This window comes from Pelmatolapia mariae, linkage group LG2, assembly GCF_036321145.2.
Source record: "Pelmatolapia mariae isolate MD_Pm_ZW linkage group LG2, Pm_UMD_F_2, whole genome shotgun sequence".
NCBI lineage: Eukaryota > Metazoa > Chordata > Actinopteri > Cichliformes > Cichlidae > Pelmatolapia > Pelmatolapia mariae.
In genome coordinates this window covers 8,075,799-8,095,135 of record NC_086228.1, presented here as the reverse complement: position 1 = coordinate 8,095,135, position 19,337 = coordinate 8,075,799, and the positions used below count along the sequence as shown (strand labels likewise).

Here is a 19,337-nt window from a genome sequence, read left to right as displayed (position 1 = left end):
TAAGATTACAATCCAAGGGATAGTGTGAGACGGGGGGCAGATGATACACTTTGGCTAAAGTTGTTTATAGGACAGATATAGAATCACTTTTGACTGGTGTAGATTTGGCCCCAACATCACTCTTTAGCTATTACAAAAACACCTACTCAGAAAGTCACAAGAGGTACATTCCTCAACTACAAGAATCCATCAAGAAAAGCAGTTGTTCCTACAAGAGGATTTTGTTCAAGAATAGCAATATATACTACTTATCTCCCATAATCTATGCCTACAGCCAGAGGTAAAAAATAAATAAATAAATAAATATAGCACATCTCCTTTCAGATGAGATAATGTAACTCCTGAATGACCACAATCAGAATAATGCTTTATCAGTTTGTGGTAGATCATTTCAAGTCCCACTTGCCCATGTAATAGATATCTCACTGGCTATGTCACTGACCCTCTGAGGTCAGTCCTACTGGCTCCTCCTGCCAGGCTGAACAGCTGAAATCTGCTGCGGCAGACATCTGACTCCACCTCCTCTGGATGGAGTTTCCACTCAACAGTCACCATGAACAGGGAGCTACATCTGAGAGAAACACAGCATAAACATTTGACAAGTTCATATGGAAATTTATGAAAAAAAGGGCAAGCTGACTGACACCGTGCAGAACAACTCAATCATAAAAGCCAGAAGTAAATCTTTTATCGCTCAGGCACTTGGATTTATTGTAATTAATCAATTTAATGAATGCATCCAAAGTGATTTTGTAAATGGATTAGAGTTCATAAAAGTTGTGCTTTATATGACCTACCGGCTGGAAATGGAGCCTGCGTTCGCCTTCAGTGTTTCCCTGCATGTTTCATACAGATTATAAGCTTCTTCAGCTGAATGCACACACACCTCACATAATCCTCCTATGAGACTGAGAGAGAAAAGAGGGCATGAGCATATATAATATAGCTTCAGTGTGTATATGTTTTATATGAGGTCTTTTTTATAATTAAAATGCACAATTGTGACACACCTTCCAAGGACTGGATGTGTTACAGGTTGTAGAGTCTGTCTGTTGAGGCTCAAGAGATCCACTGCACTGCCGTCTGGATAAAACTGACATTGAAAAACATTAGCTGTCATCATGTGTTTTATTGCATCTATTATCCCTTGGGGCTCTGCTACTGAATACAAGGACAAACCTGAAGGGATGACACAGAGATGAATAACTCGCCTTTCACTCTTGACTCCACACAGCTGAACAGGTTAGCCATGACCTACAAGTGAATCAAGGGTATGATTGAAAATATAAACACATAAAATCTGCAAGTATTAAATGCAGTTTTGTTTAGAGCTCCACCTGTCTGATGACACTGCTGTCAATAAGATCTCTCGTCGTCTCTGTGGAGGCTCCACATATCAGCAGTGCTGCGTTACGCCCACTGGACATGCACTCAGTGAGAGGCTGCAGGAGCTCAGGGTGAAAACTCTGCAGATTTACACTCAAGTCTTTCAGTTTCCAAAATATCAGGTAGTGAAAATATGTGCAGTGGAGCAGAAAAAGGTTAAAATAAGAGGTCAGGAGCTGTGTTGTACCTTTATGCTGTCAACAGTCACGACTTGGTCGAAAGAGAAGGCCTTGGCTGCCTGTTTGAAAGAATGTAAGCAATCTTCTTGAAAGCAAATTAACAAATACTTTCTGAAGCATGTGTGTGAAGTCAAATGACTTACCTCATTATTTGATGATTTGTGGTAAACACTATGTCCTTCTTCATCAATAACAACAGATTCTTTCCTCTCTATGCATTCAAAATCAAGTTAAAGTCATTCTCCAGTGACAGTATAGCAAATATACAGGTATACTGTCACTGTCTCAGCTTTACCTGGTTTTGTTGTAAGTACAACTCCCACTCTTACTGGGTCAGCTCCCTAAAACATTAAAGATCAATGACAGAGATTTTTAAAGAGACTTCAACAGGAGTGCCTTTAAATTCTGCATTATTCTGATGTAAATATACCCCTGCTTTAAAAAGATGCTATTTATATACTGTGTAGAATATGAATACTCACAGGTGCATCCATGTTAACAGTGGCCATCCTGCGTCTGACAGCCACTGGCGCACCTGGATTTCATTTCAGATGGATGAATTATTAATGATCCAGAGGCTACTTTCACTGGTGAAAGTGAGCAGGGTTCTGTTACCAAGACGGACAGAGCGTTCAGAAATGGAGTCACTGATGAGCAGCACTATCTTTTTAAGCAGGGAAAAATAAAATAGGATTTATGAAGACTTGTTCCATGATTGCATATACAGTTTGTACACACTAGAGAAATACAACAGTTGTGACAGTGTAATTAAAAACTCATTTTTCCTCTATTGCCCTTTTGATGAAAAGGCACACTTTATACAAGGGTTGTAAGTTAAATAATGGCTATACAATGGTTATACCATGGTTAATAATTAATGGCAATAACATGCTGTTTGTGTTTTACTGACTTAACCTTGTAAGCAACATAAGATTAATTATTAACCATTAAATAGCCATTATTTATTTTAAAAATTGGCCATATATAGATAGATAGATAGATAGATAGATAGATAGATAGATAGATAGATAGATAGATAGATAGATAGATAGATAGATAGATAGATAGATAGATAGATAGATATGTATGTATGTATGTATATAGTATCCTAACTGGGAAAGCTGAGATATTTTTGTGACCAATGAGCTCAATAACATTAATATTTCTAAACTTTTCCTTTTAAAAATGAATGTATATATATATATAGATATATATATATTTTATTTTATTTTATTTTTTTATGTTCACTTATATTGCTCTGTGTGTGCTCCAGAAGGACAGCTTCACCATTGGTGGTTTCTCTTATATAATACAAAAGACAAGACATTGAGCACACTGGGTGGAATACTGGTATTGTGGTTAGCACTGTTGCCTCATAGCAAGAAGGCTCCTGGTCTGGACTCCATCTGGGGCCTTACTGTGGAGTTTCCCCGTGCCTGTGAGGGTTTCTTCCAGGTATTCTGGCTTCCTCCCAAAAACATTCACTTAATAATTTAAGAATCAATTGGGAGAGCAAAAAAGATCCACAAACTCACAGCCCTGAAACTTTTTGTTATAGATTATTATTATTATGAAACCACTAATTAGACCCTATATAAAAGTTGAAAGCAGAACCCAACAAAGATGGATGCTGTAAATGTGGGCAAAAATAAATAGTGTCAAAAATCAAGTGTGATGTTGCATCCCGCTGCTCGGCTTCACATGCTTCAAGACACAAATTCATTATCAGAGTCTCCCGCTGGGCTGCTGGTGTGTTGCATACAAGTTCTCAGGCAAGTCCTCCACTACACACTTGTCTGTGTTATCCAGGAAGATGATGGCATCCCACTAATGGGGCTACTGCTGGCATAAAGAATATCATTCTGCTCCAGTTCGCGTAAAGCTGAAAAGCCTGGTAATAAATACACTTTGTGGGTTTCACGACTTAACTTAAAGCAAGTCTTATCCTTGCTTAAAAAGCAAACTGAAGTGGCTGCTCTTAAAGTGGTAATGAGCCTCAAATGAAATGGATGACTCAGTGAGTCAGCAGAAGATAAAAAATGTCAGATCCAGAGAAGATAATATGTCATGGTTTCAGTGTTTAAATTTACGGCTTCAAATACAACAAAAATGTTTTAATAAAGGAAAAGAATTCCTGTTAATATTAAAAAAGGAACTGGAACTAGGAGAAACTTTAATCTCAGAGAATCCTCACATAAAATTTCATTATAATACGTGTTTGCTTTATTTGACAGTTTGAAATGATTGTTTAAAGTACACATTTTTGTTTTTTATTCATATTTTTTAAGGGATTCCTTGTCGTACAGTGAAGACAAGCAGAGTTATAAACTCTTAACATCCACTTTTTACAGCTTGAGACCTTTTGGTTGCCAGAAGAATATCCCTGTAATAGACTGGCGTCCTGTCCGGGTATATCCTGCGTCTCACTGCATGCCAGCTGGGACAGGCTCCAGCCAGGGGTTAAGAAAGTGGATGGGTGGATATGGGAAAACAAATCTGTAGCTAAACGTGGATCTTATGTGTTTTCATGTCCAACCAGTTTAGACATGGATGAGTATTTTTTGTGTGAGCTGTCCACCAAGTTGGAGCAGGTATGTGCAACTGGCTTAATCCTCAGCTGACATCAGTAATTTCCACCACAGATGTTTTTTCCTCATCCTTTTCTTCACATCTTTTTTTTTTTTTTTAAAGAGGACTCACTGAGAAAAAACCTAATGTTTTGTACATCTTTACCACTAATGAAGAACAAGATAAACTCACACTTTTGCACCCGTCGTCCCAGATATGCGAGCCTCAAGTGGGCAAATTTGCACTCCTAACATGATCATGGGTAACTGTGAAAACAGAAGGGACAGAAGAGAGCACCGTGGTTTTCACCTTTGCCTGTTAGATCATGTTAATTTGATGACTGATAGTAAGAGTGGTGCTTAAAAAAAGATAGGGGCACTCTTTTTTTTTTAGAAAATGTGAGAGAACTAAATTTCTAAAAGAACTAAAAGGATGAGTCGGTGCACTCATGCACATTTCAGGTTCTTTAACGGGAAATGTATTGAGTGTCAAAGTGTCTAATTTTTAAAAAATGCCACAAAATCCAGGACTGAGTGAGCAGCGTCACTGCATCTAATCAGGTTAAAGTTTATTCAGACCTTATTTTGATTACAGCTTAAGCAATGATTTCTCTTAACTGTAGATAATGTGAAAGATGTAATGCAAGCGGTGTTAATAGGAAAACTTTATTCATCAACCTTATTAAAACAAACATGTCATAAAAGAGTAACTTTATCATATTCACATCCTGTGAAGGATAGGTTCACCCACAGTGTATGGTATGTATTTATGGTATGTAGATTTATACTAGCTAGATTTCTAGTTGGAAATGCAAATTATTCATTCATTTATATGTAAAATAGCAACATCTCTTTCCAGATTGTTCCCAGTTGCTTTGTTTTTTTTCCTGACACTACTTTCTAGCAAAGTAAGAGAACCTATTTAAACTGCCCTCTGTGAGGTTTGGATTATCAGACCAGCACGGGAAGAAATTAGGCTGTTTTACATTAATAAATGCAATTTTTCAATGTTCAGAGCATCACAACCAAGCTTCCATTTTCCTGCATTGTTTTTAAGAGAAGCAGATGCGGGTAAACCGACCCTTTAAGCATTCATCAGAACCAAACATATTAAACACTCACATAGTTTAATGTACTTATTGTAGATTATACAAATAGACCCCAAAACAAATCTGACGTAAAGGCAATTTTTTTTTCAAAATTAAATGCACTAAGGTGTAACAGGCCTCTATTGATCCGATTTCAAGCAGCCACAAAAAATGGTTAAAATCACAAGATTCCACGCAAAACGAGCTCATCAGGGATAGAAGCGTTAATAATTGAAGTGCGGCATGAAGTCTGTCATTTGCAGAGATTGCTGAATGAAATCTTTCTTCAAGATTTGCTTCACTTTTGTTTTTCATCTGGAAAAAGAGATGAAAACAGCAAACAACAAAGTGATCATGATGATGATGCCAGTGAAAAATCTCACAAATGAAAAATCATCAAAAACAAAGAAACTAATCTGAAGCGCTCACCATCCATGTCGTATGTCTTCTGCATCAGCCTGGGTGCAACCATCATGCGACGAGGAAATGCAGCTAAAGTTAACAGGAAAAAAAAACATCTGGTGTCATTCACAACAGCCTCACCAAAACTACACAAGTAAGAAAAGATCCTTTAATCCGTGCCCTCTACCTCTCTGGCAGTCGGGACGGCCACGCATGGTGGTTCCCTCGATGGGATGGCCCTCGCTATCCACACACCAGCAGTAGCCGGTGGCGTGCCAGCACTGCATTGGCTTGTAGCGGCCCTGCTCGTCACACTGGGGCTTGTATGAACCAATCTTGCTGGGTCCGGGTGCTGCCTCCACCTGGCATTTGGTCTTGATGGTAGTGGCTGAGCGGAGAATATTCAGACATTCATTTTGGTTTTATTTACCAGTTAAAAATTAAAAAGTTGTTAATAAAGACTGTAAAAAAAGACATTTTGTTGAGAGTTTAATGGGAATACAGATCTGAGATAGCTTAGCACAGCTAACAAACATGAAACACGCATGAACAACATCCAATAATTTTTCAACATTTTGTATTTTTTTCTTTTTTTAAATATAAATCTCTAAAAAAATGACTTAAATGCCAAACTAGTGCATACTAGTAAAACAGGAAAATCTGTATTTGCTGTTATAGCAACTATTTGGGTAATAAAACACTTAAAAATGAAGGAAAGAAAAGTTGAGCTAACCTGACTGAGGTGTGGGGGTTGCAGGCTGCTGCTGGGCCATCTTGAAGATAAGCCAGTAGCGCATCCAGGTCTCAAAGCTCTACAATACAGAAAGTGTTAGATAAGCATGGCTAAAAGGACCGTAGCCATTTTTAATTTCTATTTTAGCTACGTTAGCAATGTGATCACTGTGTGCGACAATTCACCTTCCACTCGCTATCGTTCATCTGCTGCTTCAGGGTTTGCAGGTTGGCCAGGAAGGTCTCGTTGAACTGAGGCAGCTCGGAGTCCTGTTCAGAGCACGTTCGAGAGCTTACCATCAGCAACATATCAACATGCTGGTAAGGAATGTGAGGCTAGACAGTGTTTACAACCTACCTGCATGAGGTCCATCAGCTGTTTCTCCACACTGACAATGGCAGTGTCCTGCAGTTTCTGGAGGAAGGGAGCATTCAAGTTGAAATTAATTATTCAACTTTTAAATCCAAGCATTAGCAATTAATTTGAAGCCTTAAATGAATCCCAGCTGCATGCAAATATGAACTTTTTCCCAGAAGATGGTGTGCACGTACAGTCAAGGGTGTCTTGGGTGCTGTGGAGTCCTCGGTGAAGTCCATGAGGAGGGGCAGGCTGTTCATGGGCATGGCCATCCTCACTGGAGCCACAGCTGAAAAAAAAATCAAATTTTAAAAAGAAGAAACAAAATCAGTGACAACAACAAAAACCTTAAATAAATGCAAGTACAAGAAAAAGTAGCTCTTTTTATGTCTAAATTATTAATGCTCAGCAGAAACAAATTGAAAAGTTGGACTACATAATAAATAGAGAATTAAAAAAGGAATGTGTTTTTGTTTCTTTGTTTAACAGTATCTCTCGAGACGCCTCTGTTTGAAATCTTGTCTTAATGCTATTAACATAAAAATATCACACAGTTAACCTTTTCTCCCCATGAGTCACCATAAACTTTTCATTTCTCTGTCCACCTTCAAACCCAGCTTCTGTAAAGTAAACTCTCACTTCCCTCCTGAGCGCTCCAGCCCTCCTACGCCTGTCTAATTAAAACTATCACTCAAAATGACACATCCCCTTAGGACTCTGTGTGGCCATTAAGGTTTTAGTGCTCGACTTTACCGTGAGATGAGCGGGTCAGCTGTTTGTTCATTCTGTCCGAGTTCTTCTGTAGAGTGTGGATCTGCTGCTTTTGGCTAAACACCGTGTAGGCAGTGAAGACCTGGCTGGCCACCAGCAGGCAGGCCAAGGTTGTCAGACCCGCAATTTTCAAGGCACGACTGTTGGAGCCTCTGTGAGAAATAGAAAAGTATGTGTCACTAAAAGGTTGGAGGTAAATCAGGAGGTTGGGGGGAAGAAATGAAGGACATAAAAAACGGTAAAACAAAACGTGGGATTCCAATAAAAAATTTCTTGGTATGAAAGTGACGTGAGGGGATTTCTATAAGTGCAGTGTGTGACATTTTTAAGGCCTGGGTGAGTCATTTGGATTTTGGACAGTCCACTGCGCACACACAAAAATACAATAACAAAAAAAAAGGAAATTCACAGTTTCCTTTAGTCAAACCTGTAGATGATGAAAAATGATCATGATTAGTGTGTAGAATGTTAATTTACTGCACATTACGTGATGTAAAGGGAGTGACAAATCTGTGAAAAACAAAGAGGGGAGGGGGGGATTGGCCTTTGTCTCTCCTTTGTTTGCCTTTGAATTTTCTTCAAGATTTATTTTTCTTTTGTTCCTTTTTTTAATTTGAATCTTTAAAGATATTTGTTTGGTTTTTCAGTGTGGGGGGCAGGAGTTGAAAATGGGTAGGATATGTTGCGGAGGAGAGATATAACACACAGCTGTGATCCAGCTGTCTGGGAATCAAATCAGTAAACCATAAACAAACAATTATTTTCCGTCATGTAAAGAGCAGCAAATCTGGAAAATATATAATTTAAAAAAAAATGTTAGATTAGATAAAAAAGAGTGAGAGAGACTCAGATCTAATTACTGCGCCTTCTTTTAATTCAGCCAATAGAATGTGAGTATCACTAGTTACTAGGCAGATACATTCTTCTGGCTTTAGCAGGAAGTCATATTCAACTATGATTCAAGTTAATCTTGCAAAGTAAACAAAGGTAGATAGGTGTAAAATGATTTTTCTCAAATACAAACGTATAAGGACAATTTTACTTTTTCATTATTGCTGGAAAACATTAAAAGTGAAAGTCAGAAAGTCATATGTTTACATATCCGCTTTTTAAATTGTGACATTAGTCTGTTCGATGCAATTTATTTATTTATTTTTTATCATAAATTCATGTATACCGCCAATATAATCTGTGTCGTAAAGGAAAATATAAAGTTTGTTTAGCTATTATTTCCAAGCAACAGTCCACACAAAACGTTTATTCATAAATCAGATTCTAATCTGCGATTATTAAGTTGTAATTCTTGTAGACTGTATTTATTTCTAACTTGAATTGTTCCAAAAAAGGCATTTTCTTTTTTCTATTAGCCAATAACAACTGCTGCGTCACCAGTTACTAGGCAGACACTTGTCCTGGCTGAAAGGGGAAGTGCGGTTCAGTGAAATTAAGAAGTAAAACGAAATGTTTTAAATGCATTATATGTTGTAAACATGAATACATACATAAATAATATTATAATATATAATAATATATAATTATAAAAGATAAAAACGAAATAATTTACTGCTCTTTTAACTAAAAAGGAATAAGTGCAAATCTGAAACAGATGGGCCTACCTTCAAAGTTAAATGTCATAAAATGTATCTTTGCTATTGCTAAATGAAATTAAAGGAAATGTGATACTGCTGCATGTAAGCAACTAACCTTTGGTGAAAAACTTCTGTTTTTTTTTTTTATTTATTCTGCTCTATCTGTGTGAGCCAATTTAAAAAGGTGCACTTTATTGAAAAAAAAGATACAGCACAAACAGCTGCTATGGATAAAATACACTCTTCTCACCCTCTTGGTGCTGCAGGGGGAAGAAGGATCTCCTCACTGTCTGCCAGGCTTCCCCTGGCCAGGGGTGCATCGTCTGGAGAGTGGGCCATCTGTGTTAGGAGTTCTTTCCGTTCCTTCAAGCAACAAACTGGACAATGAACAACACGTCTAGAGCATAAATTGCCTACAAAATGAGGAAAAGAAAACCAGACAGGTTCCACAGAAAGCCTCTCTATTAAAAAAAAAAAGAACAAGAAGTTGTGGGACGGATCAGTAGCGCCAGCTCTGATTGGCTGATTTAATAGCATCACTTGTTGACAGAGGCAGACAGCAGCGACATAAGCGACGGTTTAAGATCTAGAATTTACCATTATTGTTTGATAGTATAGTATTTTCAGTTGCCTCTGCTAATTCTAGCAAGTAAACATTAATTATTTGTAAATATAGATAATGCTGCTAGTAGTAATACTACAGTAGTTTATTAGATGACTGAATTACTACATCAGTGAAAATACATACTTTAGGTTTCATTACTAAATACTGCACATTATGACATTTATATAGCTGTATTAGTAAATAAAATACATGTTATATAATTGAAAATAATATAATAATATTGCCATAATTAAAAATAAAGGCTGATATTACTATTATAGCTTAAAGAATAAAGAAACAATGAATCAAATCGTAATATTATGCAGTGTTCTTTTAAAACAAAGTTTTAGATGTTACAGTTACAACAATGTTAAGGGAAATGTGGTGAGTACATTTGCCCATTTTTTATGTTGGCCTCTTTTAGGAATAAGATGAGACTTTGCACACTTTAAGGTGTTTTCCCCAATGAGGAAACGAAAAGAAGAAATATGAATTACTTGTAAATCTGGTGGACTTTAGAGTAAAAGACTTATGTAAGTAAGTAAAGGTTTTTACTTAATAAAAGTTTATGCTGAATGTGCTATCAAGGGATTTGGTTTGTCTGCTTCATGTCTCCATAAACTGAAACAAAAAGAGAAATGCAGTTTGTTTTTCAATCCAAACCAGGAGACTGGGAAGCTTCTCGAAATCTCTGCATAATAGTCATCATCACGTTGAATGCTTTCAATTTACAGCTACCCCTAAAATAATAGTTCAAACAAACTCCCACCTGCGCATCCTAACTGTAATATATTTAAGGACTTATTTATGACTGCAAAATTTACTACCACACGTTAACATTTTTACAGTCACATGACCTCGGTTGGGTCAAAATTAGGAGGCCTTTAAGCCAACTAATTATAACCAAAACTTTTTAGGCTTCTTATACCCATTATGATATTTTCAGGGCTGAAAAACACATTTACACTCTGTTAAAAACTGCATGCACTTCGTGTCACAATTTAATGCTCAAGTCTTTATAATTCACTGGGGAAAAAAAAAAAACTTTCAGAAGTACATTTTGGTTAAGAAAGAGTTAGTGGAGTGGAAGTAGAGTGGAAGTGGGTGGCTAGTTAAAACAAACCAGCATCTGAAAGGTGTCCTTTTATAGTAATGGAAAAAAAGAAAGTACAGAGTACAGGCCGTATTCGCTAACATGTTGAGCCACCTTTGGTAGCACTAACCGTCCGTTGATGTTTGCAGGCGTTAGTTTATGCACTGCTCTCTTGAGGTCCCACCCCAGCAATTCAATCAGATTGAGATCTGAACTTTGAATGGGACATTTCTTTTTTGCCATTCTGTTGTAGATTTGCTGCTGTGCTTGGGATCACTGCGATGTTGCATGACCTAGTTATGTCCGAGCTTTAGCTGCCGGACAGATGGCCACTCATTTGACTAGAATACTTCAGTATACAGAGGAGTTTATGGTTGACTCAGTAACTGTAGGTGACCAGGTCCTGTGGCTCCAAACCAAACCCAAATCCTCATGCCAACTGTGCTTGACAGCTGCTATGAGGTGTTTGTGCTAATATGCTGCGTTTGCTTTTTGCCAAATGTGACTCTGTGCATTGTGGTGAAACAGCTCTACTTTGTCCTTTAGACAGACAAGACTGTTCAAAAAAATCTTGTGGTTTGTTCAACTTTCCAAACTTAAGCTGTGGTGACATGTTCATTTTAGAGAGAAGAGGCTTTCGGCTGGCAAAACCTTAAACAAGCCATACTTGTTCAGTCTTTTTCTAATTATACCGTCATGAACATTTAACATGCTAACAGAGGCCTGAAGAGTTTGACATGTAGCTGTTGGCCTTTTGTTGTGTGCCCTTTCTGAGCATTGCACTGATTGACCTTTAGGGTGTCTTTGACGGGACTTTCACACCTGGGAAATTTGTAGTATTGTGTTACAAGACACAAATGAATGCTATAAAACCATCAAACCACCAAAACTGCTGTTCTAGAGGTGATCAGACTTTTTTCAAGCAATTAGCTTTTAGCTAGCAGCAACACAAAGCTACTTACACTCCTTAATTCCTATCGACAGACTTCACAGGACTGCATCCAACCCTGGAAGAAACTTCCCTTTTCACAAGACTCTGTGAGCATTTTGACACTAGGCTCTTCTTCTAATCTCAGGAGTGGATCTACAGGGAGGCAAAGGGGGGCAACTGACCCACTGCTGTAGATCCATGCCCCACCCACCCCAATTTTCTGTCCCCAACTAATTTTCTCATTCTACCTACCTAAAAATTGTCTTTGTTTTCTTAGAGGAGATCATGCAATTAATAATTTTAAAGTGTTTTGTGGATATTTTGTTGACATATTCATATAAGGGATTTTCACAACCTTCACTGAAGAGGTATGTGCCACCCTGCCTAGACCTCTTGCCCCCCTGCCCCCACCCAAATGTAGAGTTTTCTAGATCTGCCACTGTCTAATCTTGTTTCCATAGTCTTATATAATCATAGCATGAGGTAGGGTTTTGCATGACTTTATTAAATGAAAGAGCTGTTTATGTAAAACAAACAAACAAACAAAAACAGCTGGAAGCCAAACAGCAGAGAAAGGAGAGGAAAAAAGATCCAACTACTGAAAAATACAGTGGTGTTTTATTTGCAAATTAAAAAGCACCGACAATATTAGTTACACTGTAAAAATTATTGACAACAATTACAAATCTTTATCATACAGTCCAGGAGATTAGTACCATCGTTGCTGTTATGTGTTATCATTTAATACTTTATATGGAGAGACTCAGTACCTTTGTACAACAGTTGGCAGTGAGAGGACATGAGAGGAAAGAATCTCAGCGACACACCTCTGCACAGTGAGGAGAAAAATAAAATAAAATAAAATAAAAAATTTCCACACTCCCCCTCAGTAGAGCACTGACATTTCACACAATGGGCTGATGGAGAGTGTAAACCCAAACACATTCAATAATTTAGGTCTACAGAGGGTTTTCGCATTATTTACATTATAAAGTCACCGTCATGTGCATTGTTATAACATCAGAACATCGTACAAAACTATTGCAAGAAGAGCAGCTTTTTGTTACCTACGTTTGACATCTAGTTGCAGTGGTAACACCTTGACCGACAACCAAAATGTCTGAGCGGTCTCTCTGGGCGAACTGTTGGTTTGCCTGGTGACTTTACGTGTTTGTTCTGTTTTTAAATAAGCAGAGTCAGTTTTTAATCTCCCAAACGAAACCTCTTCTATTGAGTGACATGAAACAGAACATAAGAAAACATAAACAGCTGTGATAAAAAACCCCAAAACAAAACAAACAAACAAAAAAAACCCAACAATGCTGACACCAGATTTTGAGATGCACAATCTTCTGAATCTTGTGGGACCAGAGTGCGGAGTTAACATACAGTAGCTAGCTTATGATCTTCTTCTTCACAGATTGTAGTAGGAACAATTTCATGAGTGTGCTTTCCAGTAACCTTTTATCTTCAAACAATGTGCTTTCATCACCCGATCTATGTTCCTGCTGTAGCCAATCATATGGTTGTAAAACTGGCTACAGAGCATGCTAAGCTGAAAACAGTGTACGCAACTGTACTGTGCATCCGGCCTATATGAAACCAATGGCGCTAAAGTGTTTAATTTTGGTACATTCTACAGCAATGCATTGCCATCTGCATTACAGAAACGTTAAAACCAAAGTAAAGAAAAAAACACTTAAAAAAAAGAGCCATGAAAAGTCCATGTGGTAATAGTTTAAGGAAGATTCTTGTCCTGGCACTTGTAACGTGATAACTAGATTCTACCAAGGCCTATCAAATAAGGCTACAACATGCAGCCTAAGTCAAGACTTCAGACGTCCCATTCTCCCTTCATACAAACACGTGCATCAAAGGCATTTGGAACCAATGTCTCTCAGGCGATCGGGCTATCATCCATTAAGCCTGCTTTAATGTGCTCCTTACATGAAAATTCATTGGCGGGGACACAGGTGATGCTCTCCATCACCTGTGTCCCACAACTGAAATTTCAGACTTTATTCCCTTCCTCTGATTTCCAGGAAGAAGTTCATGTGATGATAAGACAGTTTGATTGAGGAGAACGGCCATGTGATTATCAAACACCGACAGTTCCTCGTGTGCGTCCTCTTGAGTCTTCCCCGGTCTCTTCTTCAGTGCACACCGTTAAGGCTTCCATGTTCCTGGTTTGCCCACTGTTGCCCTATTTGGGAAGATCGCAGTTGAGTCTTGAGTTGTATGCGGATGTCTCATCCTCAAATCTCAGTCAAAACAAATTGGGATCTTCAACATTTCAGGCCTTGAGGCCAGTGAGCCCCAGCGGGGAAGATTAGTGGTTCAGTATGAGGAGGTGTGGTTTTCCCCTGTGGTGCTGCTACCTGGTGTGGACCAGCTCTTCTCGGAGCCAGCTTGGTAGAGGCTGTCCCATCCTGTAGAGCAGCTTAGACAGCTCAATGTTATGATCCCTATAGTACTCCCTGAGGAACGCCTGGGACTGAAGAACGCAAAAACAGAGTAAATATTAAACTAAAATATAGCAAATAAAAAAAGATCATACTATAACGTGATAATTCTTCCTACCTCAGGGTCCATGTCAGGGTACCTGCGTCCTTTACTCTTTCCTAAACACTTTGTCTTCCCCCCCTCCAGCAGCTGACACCAAAAACCTTTTTTAGGGTCAAACCTGGACGTAAAAAACACAAGAATACACTGAGAAATAACAAACGACTATTTAGAATTTCAATTCTAATATTGAAAATCTAAAATTTCCCCCCAGTTACTGTGTTTCCGTCATATTTTCTTTGCTCATATGTCCACGTGCTGTTTTCTAGCGCGTGGACATATGAGCATGTTTGACGGCTCCACAAATAATCCCATTCCAATAAGCAACTTAAAGAAGTGTGATGTTCACACTTAGAACTTCCAGCATGTATTTTAGGAGGGTGGGAGAAATCTTTTTTGAGCTGACAAACCTTCAAATTAACCATGAGACAAACACATTTTTAAAAGCCCAGTGATTTTGATCTTTTTTTAATGTAATGATTTTTTAAATGTCTTAATTCTTTACTAGCGGGAGCTGTCGATAGCTAAGGTTTTTTAATAAGCTAATGACTCAAATCACATCTTTGTATTTACATTTGAAGGCAGGAAAGCTATTAATGCAGGTGCAAGTTCATTTGTAAACTTGGCAGCTGAAAGCAACATGCTGGGATGAAGATACTTACGCTAAGATCTTGTGGTAGTTGATAATGTTAGTGAGGCCAAGAAACTTCTGGATTTTGTCCATGACTGAAGCAGGCTCGGTTTTCAGCATCTGTCCATCCAAAACTAACACCTGGGAAACAGTATGTGAACAGGAAGAGGATAGTTGGGTATGCAGAAAGCTGTAAGACACTCTCAAATTAATAATGAGCAGAACCGATAAAGGAGTTTTTAAGACCGATACCAGTTTATTTAGTCATTTAAGAATCAGATTTATCGGCCGATATTTCCTTTCATATGACGCATAAACAGATTTCCATAAAGTTTGATATGCGTAGTTAATTATGAGTCTTTACTAGGATAATATGGCAATGTAATAAAAAACATATCTTATTTAAACATCACATGAAATTGTGTTTTACGCTCTGCCCGACTCTGCTTGGACCAGCTGGTTGTTTGGCATTTGTTGCGTGTCGAAACATGTTACGGACAGGGAAGTTGTGGAGTTCCCTCTAGTGAGCAAACTATGAACACGAACACTATAAACATGGTTGAAGAGAGATCCTCCAGCCACTTCTTTATTTTTTAAATTCTAATTTCTCAATAGGACTAACATACTGGCCAATATATTAGTCAAGCTTTAAAAGTATTATTTATTATAAATGATCATATTTCAGAACTGCAAGTCTGAATACAATGATCTGTTAGCCAGAATCCACCAGAGCTGACTCTTACGGACGTTCTTGTTCAGTAATGATGCTCACACTTAATCCTGACTCATTGTGCAGCTTAGAGATTTTGAGCAACAAGTGTTCACTTTGCTGTTGAGTGTCCCCAAAGAGCAGCTCCCTTTCCTCAAGGTCACCCGCATTTGAAACACTGACTATGAAGAATACCAAAGAGAGAACAAGCCACCCTTACCATAAGTGATTTACCATACCTGCATTTATACAACCTGAGTGTTAAATTCATTTAAATTAAACTATTAAATTAGTTGTATACTTTGTAATTAGTTTAGCATTTTTATGCTTTGATTTTATTTCAGTTTAGTTTAAGTGTGTTTGCTTGTTTTGGTTTAAATTTTTGCCAAATTAATAAATAATAAAAGTACAGAAATATTCGATTCTTCTGTATTCTTATTTTATTTTGTTAGTGTTCAAAGTCCACAAAACCTTTTCAGGTAGTTTTCTTTATTTTTTCATAGTAGTGGTAAAGTTTTTTTTTCCCACATCTAGTATTGTTTCAGTTTGTTATAATGAATTTGGGTGCAACTGCACATTTCCCCCCCACTAAACAAAGCATGAACCCCTCCCCTCGATACCTGGCTGGAGTGGTAGAAATTAAGCCAGCGCTCCAGATGGATGGCATACCAGCCTGGCACCAGACAGCGATTCTGGAGGACCCGTAGTTTGACAGGAGCATCACGCCCTGCAGTGATGACGTCGTGGAAGGAATATTTCAATGCCACTGGGTCATCGTGGGCTCTTTGGTGCTGCATACAGACACAAAAGGTGAAGAGAGTCTTTTAATTGGGATGAAATAATTCTCTAACTATAATACAACAGCGTTTATTCAAAAGTTTGGAGATTAGTGGAGTAGCAGGTCACCAACCTGGTACCAGGAGTAAGCTCTGTCTGCTGGGTTGATGAGGATGGTGATGATCTTGGCTTTGGGTAGGAGAGCTGCAGCCCTCTGAGCTGCCACCTCAGAGTCAAAGTAGTTAGCACTCTTCTCAAAGTAGTAGTCTGAGCTAGTATTGGAGGGCAGAGGGAAGTATTCCATATACCTAATGCATAAAAAAACACACAAAAACACAGCAAAAAACATTACAAGCAGCCAGAGTTGATCTGGTCCAATTTGCAACCTGCAGATAAGGATTATTTCTCTGTTCACTGTGTGGGTGATTGACCATGCACAACAGCTTGGCACCCCGAGTACAAAAAAACCATCTAACACTCTATAGTGTTATACAATGTTAATATTTGGGCAGCCCACTCATAGAAATTTCCAGCCTGCCAAGTAAATTTTGTGTTGGATTGTTTTCAGATTGTCTGCAGTGGCGCGTGAAGCTTCACTTTAATGCCGCTCGAAGTCAATTAAACCTGCAGGAAACTCAAAACAGTGACTTTTTTTTAGATGAATGGGTGTTAATTGCGTTGCTGGTCTTGCTCTCGGCAATGTCACAAATGAGCGGATTTGTTGTTGTGAGGTGGCGTCGTTTGCTTTTTTTTTTTTTTTTTTATTGCTTTTTACTAACAAAGTGAAAATAAATTGTTAACTGCCATTGCCACTTTGTGTTTTTTTTCTTTTGATTTAACTGCAAATGATCTAACCTGTGCTCCTACCTAAACATATGGGAGAACGTAACTCCAGATGCAGATGCAGCAAAGTTGTGAAGCAACTGTGACTATAATTACAAGTGAAAACTGCCTTTTTCCACTCACAGTCCAGCGTATATGCCAACACGCCGAAGAGGGATGTTAAATTAAGAGCACTGTGAACAGTTGCTGTCAGTTGCTTCGATGCTGCAGCATCACACCAGACAAGGGGGGTTGGGGTGAAAAAATGTGAACATTAATTATATTATGGGGATATTTCTGACTCGTGAAGTGTTACTTACCACTGCACAAAAAAGAGGCGAGTGTAAAAATACATACCAGTCAATGCCTCTGTGGTAGTTATGCCCATTGAAGAACTGGATCTCCTCAAAAGTCTCCTTGCTGGGGTAGTTACTGGTCAGATCAGGGTGCATGCCAAGAAACAGGTAGAGTGCTGTTGTCCCTGAGTGAAGAACAGCACAGCAAGTGTCACTGACATGATCAAGATGGTGAGAGGAAGAAAGAGGAAGTCTCTAACAATATTATTAGAAAGCAGATTTAAGTGTAATGTAACAGACATCTACAGTCAACCATGGTGACAACCTCTCATAAGATAACTTCTGCTTTTGAACTGAATGGCTGAATGTACTGAGTAAAGCTAAACATGTATATATCGTTTTTTCTGTATATGTCTGAAATAAAGATACAATAACAATGGCAATCGTCACATTTAATCACTTCTAGCTATGTCCTGTAGAGGGTGTTGAAGTACTGCTTCTCACCTGTCTTCTGAGGACCAATGACAAGCAGTTTGGGGAAGCGGTCACATGTTTTCTCTTTGGACCAGATGTCCTTGTGCCTTTTGTCCTCGCAAGGATCCTGTAGCCAACAGAAAACACATTGAAAAAAACATCCAGTGTTACAAATTTTTAACAGATATGAGAGCAGCCAAATGGTGAAGTGGCCATCATTAAGGTATTGCGCACAGGCTTTGCTTGATTTATGACACGGCCTAACTTGGGAAAATCTAACTACACGTTGCAGTGTTGCAAATCTCAACAACTGCGATAGGCCTGTGCGGTGGTGATATATGGTGTATACTGATTACAGCAAGGATGATACCCCCGTAATGGGCTGTAATTGTATCTAGCCTGCTCATTAAGCTATGCAATAGCTGCCAGTGTGAACATATGCTGTTTTTCTCATTTTCATAGCTCTAAGAATACGTGCGCAGACTTGGAGCAGGTTCTGGAATCGTCCCTCCTTCGTGAGTTTCAGTAAAATATAAAAAATAAGGAATATTACACTCAGTATGTTCTTTTCACCTGCCAGAGGGGATCTCTTTCAGATGGGAACAGGCTGAAGTACTTCTGAGCCAGCTGGACAGGCGGCAGGGTCTGCATTTTCAGGTTGGTCCATGTTTTGACGAACATGACCAGGCTTTTGAAGGTGTACAGGCCGAGGCGGTCGTTCCCATAGTTGGACAAATGGGTCATGAAGATGCTGATCTGCGAACGGAGAGGGAAACGTGGAGAGAAAGTTATAAAAGGGGAAGAAGACAAACAAAATATGGTCTGAACTGGAAACGTGGTAAACTGTGTACATTATGTAACTGTCTGTGATTATGTGAATTTGACAGGAAATCAAACAATTAGTTGATTAATTGATTAGTTCATAAACAGAAAATGACAAACATTTAGGGAGTCCAGCTTTTCAAGTGAGAAATGTCTACCTCTGTCAAACAAAAGCAAATCCTAACTCTGGGACATTATTATGAACACATTTTACCAACAGTACTACAGTACTGTGAAAAAGTCTTGAGTTACCTGTCATTTAGAAAAATATTTTGCTTCCAAGTAGCCAGATTTCATTGTAAGGTTTTATGAAGGTCTTTCACTTTTTCTTACCATTATCAGAGGAATGTTCTCAGAAGAATGACACTGAACACTGACCTATGAATCATTCAACCATAAAAAGGCCCCAAACTCAAGTGATGAACCAGTTGAGCCTACACATAACATAAGGCAACTTAGCAATTTTGAAGTGCATCTTCAGGCACTTTGTTACTTTGTGCAAAAATGTGCAAGATAAAAGAGTTTTACAGATGTAAAATAGTAT

The 19,337-nt window shown here is 38.4% G+C and overlaps 2 protein-coding genes across 2 annotated transcripts in view; both read right to left on the bottom strand.

The window, feature by feature from the left end:
- Positions 1–4,689: 4,689 nt before the first annotated feature.
- cd74a (CD74 molecule, major histocompatibility complex, class II invariant chain a) lies at positions 4,690–9,526 on the bottom strand. Its single transcript, XM_063492491.1, has 9 exons — positions 9,323–9,526; positions 7,466–7,635; positions 6,907–7,001; positions 6,713–6,769; positions 6,541–6,624; positions 6,356–6,434; positions 5,810–6,010; positions 5,650–5,712; positions 4,690–5,535 (listed from the first exon to the last, which is right to left on the bottom strand). The coding sequence occupies exons 1-9, from the start codon at positions 9,409–9,411 to the stop codon at positions 5,519–5,521; spliced, it is 855 nt and encodes a 284-aa protein (XP_063348561.1). The 5' UTR covers positions 9,412–9,526; the 3' UTR covers positions 4,690–5,518.
- Positions 9,527–12,296: 2,770 nt separating this feature from the next.
- LOC134640561 (bifunctional heparan sulfate N-deacetylase/N-sulfotransferase 1-like) overlaps positions 12,297–19,337 on the bottom strand; it is a 46,274-nt gene continuing 39,233 nt past the window's right edge. Inside the window, exons 8-15 of the mRNA XM_063492467.1 lie at positions 18,545–18,727; positions 18,002–18,098; positions 17,559–17,682; positions 16,513–16,687; positions 16,223–16,393; positions 14,925–15,034; positions 14,281–14,383; positions 12,297–14,194 (exon numbers count right to left, since the gene is read on the bottom strand). Of these exons, the coding sequence (XP_063348537.1) occupies positions 14,075–14,194; positions 14,281–14,383; positions 14,925–15,034; positions 16,223–16,393; positions 16,513–16,687; positions 17,559–17,682; positions 18,002–18,098; positions 18,545–18,727 (1,083 nt within the window). The 3' untranslated portion in view covers positions 12,297–14,074. The remainder of the gene's footprint in view (positions 14,195–14,280; positions 14,384–14,924; positions 15,035–16,222; positions 16,394–16,512; positions 16,688–17,558; positions 17,683–18,001; positions 18,099–18,544; positions 18,728–19,337) is intronic.